Source organism: Sebastes umbrosus, chromosome 19 (assembly GCF_015220745.1).
Source record: "Sebastes umbrosus isolate fSebUmb1 chromosome 19, fSebUmb1.pri, whole genome shotgun sequence".
NCBI lineage: Eukaryota > Metazoa > Chordata > Actinopteri > Perciformes > Sebastidae > Sebastes > Sebastes umbrosus.
The window spans coordinates 8,657,392-8,667,423 of NC_051287.1; the positions used below are offsets into that span (position 1 = coordinate 8,657,392).

General features: G+C 39.4%; 1 protein-coding gene across 2 annotated transcripts in view; it reads right to left on the bottom strand.

Annotated features, from left to right (window-relative positions):
- LOC119478688 (ephrin-A5b-like) overlaps positions 1-4,458 on the bottom strand; it is a 78,287-nt gene extending 73,829 nt beyond the window's left edge. For both annotated transcript variants that reach the window (XM_037753586.1, XM_037753585.1), the window contains exon 1: positions 3,626-4,458. In XM_037753586.1, coding sequence (XP_037609514.1) covers positions 3,626-3,750 — 125 coding nt within the window. In that variant the 5' untranslated portion in view covers positions 3,751-4,458. The remainder of the gene's footprint in view (positions 1-3,625) is intronic.
- Between the last annotated feature and the right edge of the window lie 5,574 nt (positions 4,459-10,032).

The following is a 10,032-nucleotide window of genomic DNA, read 5'->3' on the forward strand; positions in this document are numbered from 1 at the left end:
TATTTTAGTAACATGAATAAATCCATTTGTAACAACTTTTAAATACTTACAATTCATAAACTTTGTAGATCCTGCTAACAATACCTTAGTATGGCTGCTACGCATAACAATACAATATCTGAACCCATTCTGGGTCTATGACTAGAAGGAGTCACAACAGTGTCTTGCCACGTACTCTTTTTACATTTTTGTCTAAGTTGTACATTCTATCTAAATTAGGAGCATTCCCAGACTTTTCCAAACCTGCATATCAACTATGTGCACACTTTGACTAATGGACTGACTCTGAGTAGACCGAACAATGCAAAAGCTTTTACTGCAGCCTCTACCCTCAGTGAATTACATTTCACAGACAAATACCAAAATGGCACAATTATCTGAAGCCCTTTTGGTTCTTTTTGTTTGAAAAAAAAACAAGTCAGTCAATCAGTCGTGTCTCAGCAGCTTTCTTTCTAGCAAGGCTCCCTGATACTGGAGGTTTCAGTTTAATTTCATTAAGTAGCTTATACTAGCGTAGCTACTCGCTGTCATTGTGGAAGCTTTTCAAACTCCAGGCGAAGCCGAAACCATCCTCAAGCCTGTAAATCCCTCCTCCTCCTCCGCTCTGCTCGTCTTGAGCCTAATCAGCAACAAGCATCAGCGCGGTAGGATGTTTCCCCGAGATGGAAGCACAGCAAACACGGACCTACGTTTATCTAAATTACAGAAAGGTTCCTCTCAGCCCCCTTTGAAACAATAGCAAAACATGAAAATGTCATCGCATTTCCATTTTTCACGACTCACTTCCCATTTCAATTCCAGAGCTCCTGTAGGGGGATTTCATGAATGGCTGAGTATGGACTGCTGCTCCGGATGCCATTTTTCCCCACTTTGGTCAAATATGCAGCAGAGAAGGCAGAAGAGGGGGGTAAGAGAGCTCATCTGGAAGTTGGGACTGTACCGCAGCAGGTTCCCAGGGCTCCAATACTGAGTATGGTTACATTAAACAGCAGGGATGCGGGGCCCGCGAGCATGTATGGAATACTGTTAGGTTCTGCTGCAGGTCAGGGTTGGGGGGGCCTCCAGGCTTTAAGCACGGCCCTCTCTTACATTATACAGCCGGGGTCAGGTTTAGATTAAAGTCATGAATGAGAAAAGGAGACAGTCATTTAGAGTTACTCATTTATTTAGCCTCCATTCTGCAGAGACAAAGCCCAGGCGGGGTGCCGTGCCGGGGCCGTCACCGGGCCCCATGGCCGGCGGTACTGCCCCGGTTTTGACCCTGACAACGGTCCCCTCTGTGCTGCTTAACCCCGCAACTCGCCTGGTTACTACCAAGTGTGTGACCTCAGCATGTGTGGATCTCTCACAAGACCAAGCGCCACGCTGTGCCTTGGCCGCAGCTGAAATACCCCTGTGTACCCCCTTATTGTCTGCCTCAGCGTGGGCCAGGAGGGGGGTACAGGGGGTGGGGGTGGAGGGGGGGTGGGACACTTGGATGGGGGAGCATGGCAACCAAGAAACCAGACTTGGGAACTGGGAACTGTTTGGAGGCCAAGAGAAAGAGAGAAGAAAAAAAAACAGAACAACCTGCAGCCTGTGAGTGGGACAGAAAGCTGTTATCAGACTCTGATATCTGTCTGTTAGCCGGAGCCTTTTGATGTCACCAGCACATTTGCATTTGTATCATTAACACCCTGTCAGTTCAACTCCTCCGAAGCAGCAACAGACCAGTTCCTTGTTCCTGTGCAAATGTTGATATACATTTCTTTTCTTTTTTTGTGTGTGTGTTTTTTGACTCAGGCCCGAAACTGCAGCCAGCTTACTGCCCGAGCGTAGTGAAAGTATTCCAATTGAAACAAAGTGACACACACTCATTATATCACTATGTGCTCATCCAGTGCCAAGAGTGAGGCACTGAGTCACCCAGGGAGGTGCCCTGACACACTCAGGAGGGAGTTTAGGACGAGAAATGTCACTTTAGTGTTTGGATCTGGGCTCATGTGAACAGACAATTATTTGGGGAAAACTTGTATAATGAAGAAGCAACTTTCACTGCAGGTTTTTTTAGTCTCCCAACACAACAAAAAACACTTTATCAGCACATTCTGAGCAAAAGCACATTCACTCTAACTTGACAAATATCTGCAAAGTCTCACAGGATGAACCTCCATTTGGCACAAAAACAATTCTGTCAATTCTAATCCATGGCAGCAGACTGGAAGAGACTTTTCAGCGCATTTCAACGCAGCTCAGCTCCAATGCATCTCTGCCTGCTCTTGCAGCGCTCCTCGTCTATTTCATTTTCAACCTGAACGTGCAGCGAACACCGAACATAAATGCGTAATAGCGCGTGATGGTGCGTAATAGCGGACAGGGTGTGTGTTGAGATGACTCCTTGATCCTCTGTCAGGTGTGATTCATGCTGCACAGTGTTGATTATACAAATAAACATATCTATGACTCAGATATGGATGATTAATAAACTGTAATCACCACAGCAACCCATATCAGTGAGGAAAACACAGAAAGGTTGGAGTTGGAGTTGGAGTGCAACCTATCAAGCACTCATCTGATCAACCTTGTGTGTGCCGAATAAGAGTTCATACCGCTGGTGATGCAAAGCAAATGTTATATCATGATATGTATTGTTACAAATTTGTGTAATAACAGGTTAGTTGTTAAATTGCACATATATAAAGTGAGGCTTTGTTTCTCAGATATGGATGATTATTAAACTGTAATCACCACAACAACCCATATCAGTGAGGAAAACAGAGAAAGGTTGGAGTTGGAGTGCAACCTAACATCTGATCAACCTTGTGTGTGCCGAATAAGAGTTCATACTGGTGGTGATGCAATGCAAATGTTATATTGTTATATGCATTGTTACAAATTGGTGCAATAACAAGTTAGTTATTAAATTGTGAGGAAAACACAGAAAGGTTGGAGTTGGAGTTGGAGTGCAACCTAACAAACACTCAACTGATCAACCTTATGTGTGCCGAATAAGAGTTCATACTAGTGGTGATGCAATGCAAATGTTATATCGTTATATGCATTGTTACAAATTGGTGCAATAACAAGTTAGTTATTAAATTGTGAGGAAAACAGAGAAAGGTTGGAGTTGGAGTGCAACCTAACATCTGATCAACCTTGTGTGTGCCGAATAAGAGTTCATACTGGTGGCGATGCAATGCAAATGTTATATCATGATATGCATTGTTAAAAATTGGTGTAATAACAAGTTAGTTATTAAATTGTGAGGAAAACACAGAAAGGTTGGAGTTGGAGTGCAACCTAACAGACACTCATCTGATCAACCTTGTGTGTGCCGAATAAGAGTTCATACTGGTGGTGATGCAATACAAATGTTATATCATGATATGCATTGTTACAAATTGGTGTAATAACAGGTTAATTGTTAAATTGCACATATATAAAGTGAGGTTTTGTTTTCTCTAAGTGGGTTTCTTGTGACGGCTCAGATGCACACACTGCACATGCACATTCACTCAACAATTAAACTACTGTAACCCGGTTAGTGTGCATCTTCAAGCGGGCAACATCACCGGTGAGTTTCGCCGGTGTGCCGGTGCGTTCCTGCGGGAGGAGAGCGTCGGTCTGCCGGGTTAGAGCTACTTACTTTGGGTTGGTCCGGTTCCAGTAGACGGCGTAGCGGTCGGACACCACCTTGGACGCCGGATCCTGGCCGTACACACACATCACAATGATGAGGATGAGGAAGAGGAGCATTTCCACCTGCGGCATATTTGTTGCTTTACAGTCCCTCTCTGTTTCCTCTTGGTTGAAGGATTCTTGATGTGGATGTGCTGGTGAAAAGAGTCGCGCGTTTTTTTTTTTTATTCCCGCACAGATGATGTGTAGCTCCCTCCTCGGTTGTTTAGGACTTTAAAATGTCTTTGCTTGACAGTCAGATCAATGACTTTGCACCAAACAAAACGCTCACACGGAATGAAAAAGCAGTTCAAAATCCACAATGTTTCTGCAATCTGCAACTCTGCGCACAGTTTCTCCAACTCGCCTCAGAGAGAGAGGAGATATACGCAGTGGGAAGAAAAAAAAATCTATAAAACTAGAGAATGAATGTTCCACAATAAGAAAAAAGATAAAGAGAAGCAGGAGCGCAGTCCTTGTGCCTCTCCAGCTCCAGGATCTCTTCTCCTCCTGTTCGGTGCGGATCAACCAACAAGAAGAACAAGCAGAGAAAAGACTGAAATGCTGCGGCTGAGTCCGCAGCTGCTCTGCGCGCTTCTTCTTCTTCTTCTTCTTCTTCTGCCTTGTAGAACAACAACAACGCACGCAGTGAATCAAACCTCTCTCCTCGAGCGGCTCCGCAACATCACCGAGAGGAGAGCGCACCAGAAGGAGCGGCTGTTCTCAATGTGGAGGAAGAACCAAACCAAGTCTGCAGCTCTCTGGATCCTGCAGCCATGCTCTCCAGGACCAACCCCCCTCCTACAGACCCTACACCCCACCAACCCCCTCTCTCTCTCTCTCTTTCTCTCTCTCTCTCTCTCGCAGAGCTGTCCACGCTGAATGTATGGAGGACGAAACCTGCCTATATAAAAATAATTAAATATATATCTATATAATAAAAATAGATAATATAATAATAATAAAAGGGAAAATTAAACAGAAGATTGAATAAATAAGGGAAATACAAAGGGAAAATCATGCATAAATAAATATAAAATAAGTAAAACAATAAGTGCAAAATAAATAAATAAATAAATATAAAACAAGTAAAAAATAAGTTCAAAATAAATAAAAAATAATGCAAAAATGAATAAATAAAAAATGAATGCAAAAATTAATTAATTAATTTAAATTTAATTAAAAATAAACTCATTAATAAATAAAAGGGAAAATTAAACAGAAGAGTGAATAAAAAGGGAATTAATACAAAGACAAATAAATAATTAACCAAATTAAAATAGACATTTCAATGTATGTCACATTTTATCAATTAAGCAATGGCTACATTTATTTTTAATATTTAATATTCTGCTAGATTTATTTATTTATTCATTTATTTATCTTTTGAAATGCAAAGGGAAAATCGTGCATAAATGAATATAAAATAAGTAAAAAAATTAGTGCAAAATAAATTAATTAATTAAAAATGATGCAAAAATAAATGAATAAATAGAAAATAAATGCAAAAATAAATAAATTAATTAAAGATTAATACAATAAATACATGAATAAATAAAAGGGAAATTAAACAGAAAAGTGAATAAATAAGGGAATTAATACAAAGATAAATAAATAAAGAAGCAAATTAAAACAGACACATCAATGTATGTCACATTTGATCAATTAAGCAATGGCTACATTTTTTTATATTATTTCTATATATTCAATAAACATGTATTTATTTATTTATTCATTTATTTTTTGAAATGCAAAGGGAAAATTATGCATAAATAAATATAAAATAAAACAAGTGAAAAAATAAGTACAAATTTAATTAATTAAAAATAATGCAAAAATAAATTAATTAATTCAAAAATTAATAAAAAATAAAGTCATGAATAAATAAAAGGGAAAATTAAACAGAAGAGTAATTAAATAAGGGAATGTGGAGGAACAACCAAACCAAGTCTGCAGCACTCTGGTTCCTGCAGCCATGCTCTCCAGGACCAACCCCCCTCCTACAGACCATCCACACCCCCAACCCAACCCCCTCTCTCTCTCTTTCTCTCTCTCTCTCTCTCTCTCTCTCTCTCTCTCTCTCTCTCTCTCTCTCTCTCTCTCTCTTTCTCTCTCTATCTCTATCTATCTCTCTCTCTCTCTTCCTACTGTGCCAGCCGGGGCACGCTGCAAAAAATGCTCGTTTTTTTTTTTGCAGTTGAGGCGTTAAATCTCAGAGACTGTTGAATCTTCTGGAGGCAAATGAAATAAAGTACAATGCAAATGATTCTCGTTCCACTTTGCGATGCTTCAGCTCTTCACAGGCTACAAAAAACCTTCCAAAGCAGAGCAGTCCACGATGAAAAGACGAAACCTGCCTAAATAAATACAAATAATAATAAAAATAATAAATAAATAAATGAAAGGGAAAATTAAACAGAAGAGTGAATAAATAAGGGAATTGATACAAAGATAAATAAATAAGCAAATTAAAACAGAAATATCAATTTATGTCACATTTTATAAATTTTTAGAAAATGGCTACAATTATTTTTAATATTATTTCTACTAAATGTATGTATTATTTATTTAATTATTTATTCATTAATTAATTTATTCATTCATTCATTTATTTATTTTTTCATTCATTTTTTTTTTATTTTGGCCATACTATGGAAGATGGAACCTGTGTGGAGGTTGAAATGCAAAGGGAAAATCATGCATAAATAAATACATAAATAAATATAAAATAAGTAAAAAATATTAAAAAATAAATTAATTAATCAAAAATAATGCAAAAAATAAATGAATAAATAGAAGATAAATAAATGCAAAAATAATTAAATACATTTATAAATAAATAAAAATGAATAAATAAAAGGGAAAATTAAACAGAAGAGTAAATAAATAAGGGAAATTAATACAAATACAATAAAGAAGCAAATTATCACATAAATATCAATTTATGTCACATTTTATCAATTAAGTAATGGCTACATTATTTATCTTTATTATTATTGTTGCTACATGTAATGGTTTATTTATTTATTTATTTATTTATTGAGTCATTGAGTCATTTATTTAGTCAATTATTTTTTATTTTGGCAGGTTCAGTCTTCCATAGAATCTCACCAAGCTGTGTACAATTCAAATCAACTCCATCCATCTGGGATATTGAGTGCAGCCGCTGTGTGTAGCTGCAGATATTTCTTGCAGTGTACAGCTTTACAGTTGCTCGCAGTCTCATTGGCTTGGAGGTTTTTGAATGACGGATGTTTCGTTTATAAAAACAACACCCCTCCTCCTGGGGGGGTATCTGGGTATCTGGAGCTTCCCAGGCCTGCAGACACATCCCAGATCATTTCATAAACATGCTGCAAGATAAGCTCCTTTCACCGGATACACTTTATTTTCAGTCGTGGTCTCAGTCTTTTCAAGTTTTCTCCATAAAGTTGATTTTATTCAAATGTGACAGAACCAAAGTTCAGCTGTTTTCAATACTACAATCTCCTTTTGTGCATTTACTGACATTTATTGTGATGTCAGTAAATGTAGTGCTCTCCCAGTGTTCCGTCCCACCACAAGAAATGGTTTCCAACTGGTCTCCAGACAGTCCTTTAACTGGCAACACTGCCTCGAAACCAGTAACTCAGCTGGCATGAGTTTTCACTTGTTTTGGAGGGAAAACAAAATTTCCATTCTGCACTAACTGACCACACCAGCCACATGTTTCATTATCGGCTCAAAAGCAAAACTGCTTTCATTTCCTCTAGTTTGCTTCTTTGTAATTTTGAAGAATTTTTATTGGCCACACATTTGTCTCACGGACATTTAGTCTCCCTCAGGTTTCAAGGCTGTGTGGATCTACAGTGTGACTTCATGACTCATTGCGCCATGTAGTGGCAGTCATGGGAAAGGCATCATGACTTTGTCTGAGGATGCACAGGGTCTCAACACACTGCTCATTAAAGAAGAGAACATTTTAACTACATCTCTGTTTGGGTGGGATTTTTTTTTAGACGGCGTAAACATCACCAGGTGGAGTTTGGAGATTGTCCATTAGTGAGTCAGAGCAGTCTGGTATAGCCGAACTAATCCTCCTCATAACAACAGTACCAGCGAGGGAGCTCGTCCGGGCTCAAAGGGAGGATTGTAAACTTTAACTGAGACACTGAGCAGTCCTCAAACTGTGGCTCCTGTTCACAAACAGCCTGATTTATTCCACCTGAGCAGATGCGTTGAACTCCATCCCGCCTGGTTCAGAGTTGCCCTCCATCTGTTATTTCAAAACCGTTGGGTTTCTCAGAGCACCAAATCAAATAGCTTCTATAGAGGCAACCCTTACTTTTTCAAATCATGAGTTTTTTTTTTATTTTACCAGGACGCAAGCTCTGGGGTGATCACCTGCAAAATGAAGTGAAATAGAAAGGGCATATCACATCAAGTGCTTTATATATATCATATCAGAGGCTTTATTGGCTGTGACTGAGTGGCCCAGTGGATAAGTGGTTCACACTGCTGCCTCGGAGCAAGAGAACCTCGGTTGGTTTGGATCCAACGAGGGCCTCTATAGTTAAAATGTGCATCTTTACGTATGTTTATCTCCGAGTGTTTAGCTCTTTAGATGCTATGTGTTTGCAGCCCAGTCGCACAGCAGTTTGTGAAATAGTCACGAAATTGAATGTATTGATTCGTGTACATAGACACAAATTTCACGTTTTTTCATCAGCACTTCCAGAGTTATTTTAACCCAAAAGTTTGTTGCCTAAGCCTGACCAAGTTAATCTATTCCTAAACATAACTGAGTAGTTTTATTTTGAAAAGACTGTAGCAGAAATCAACATGTTTGTCACGTGTTGCTGGACATTCGTAGGAAAACGCATGAAAATTATGTTGTTGAAAGCCGTGCTGAGCGTCACAAAAACAAGAGGAAATTCGTGTCTATGTACACGAATCAAATAGATTAAATTCACAAACTGCTGTGAGACTGTGTTGGTGTTTGTCTGCAGTTTGGTGCTGGTGTTACATCGAAATCTGTGAACGCACAAAACCAGCAACACACAAGGTCACCATTTCTGACGGCTGTAGTCAGAAACTCTTGACCTAACGTGCAAATAATATAGAAACATGCACATCCATATTTGACATACATTGGCATTTATGCACAAGCAAACAGTCAGGTGGCAAACTGACTCACGGTCAGCAGTAAAGAGGAAATATCAGGGAGGAACTTTGGCGAAAACACTGCATTTAAGTCTGACAGATTGTAACACTGGTTAAACCTGAAGTGAAGCTCAACCTGACAACTAACTTAGACCAGGCTAGTCTGGAGGGATTTGTTTCCAATGTAACTTACGTCAGACTTATTTCGACCTCCTTTATAACATTGTCCTGAAAAAAGGCCTGATCGACTGACATAAGCCTGGTTCTACCTGTTCATACCTGAACCCACCTAAAAAAAAAACATGTAAACCACAGCGACATGCACGTGCTGTACGCCATGAACCATCGTATTACTGGTGGGTGAGCTGAACCCAAGCTGGTCGGCAGCACGCTCATCTTCCTGTGGGCTTTGTTTACAGTAAATCCACCTCATACTGTGTTTGTTTGGGTGCGGTTGTGTGTGTGTGCGTGTGTGTGTCCTGTAAATGCATGAATTTGTATGCACAAACCTGCAGGGTATTGCACGTGCACACACACATTTTTGTGCATTTGTGTGTGTGTGCGTGTCGGGCTGATCATCCACCTCACCCAGGCAGACTAATCCATGAGCTATAATCACCTCATCTCCCCAGCTAAAGTGCCTGTCCTACTTCATTTACGCCTGATATACGTCTGTGTTGGCCAAGACAATGGAGTCATTATAAATTAGGGTCAGTGGGGCTGCCAGCACAGCGGTGCATCCTAATGTTTCTCATGGCCTCATGAGTCGACTGTCACATGCATGGGGGAATGAGATCTCTATATGAAGCGTATATATCACAGACGCAGGACGCTGGATCACACGTGCTCTGAGAGGAGTGGGGGCATCGACGACGAGAGCTGCAGATTTATTTATTTTTTTCTGTTGTTTATGAATGCAATCTGTAATAAACCAGTGCCATCAAAGTGCCACTGAGTGTTTATGTTGTGACACAGGCATTACAGCCCCTCAGTCCTCTTCCATTAGCAGCTGGTAAACACACTGTAATCACGTTCAGCTCTGCAAAGAAAAATCCATTTCAATATTCCTATCTCGTACTGAGAAATAAATAAATTGTTAATGTTAAATATCTTCTGTAATCACTTGAGTTGTTTATATTTTGTTGATTAATTTGAGTTTTGTAAAGATTTCACTGCAGATCTTTTATCATTTTTGTATAAAGGCCTTGTACGGACGTTGATTAGAGCCACGTG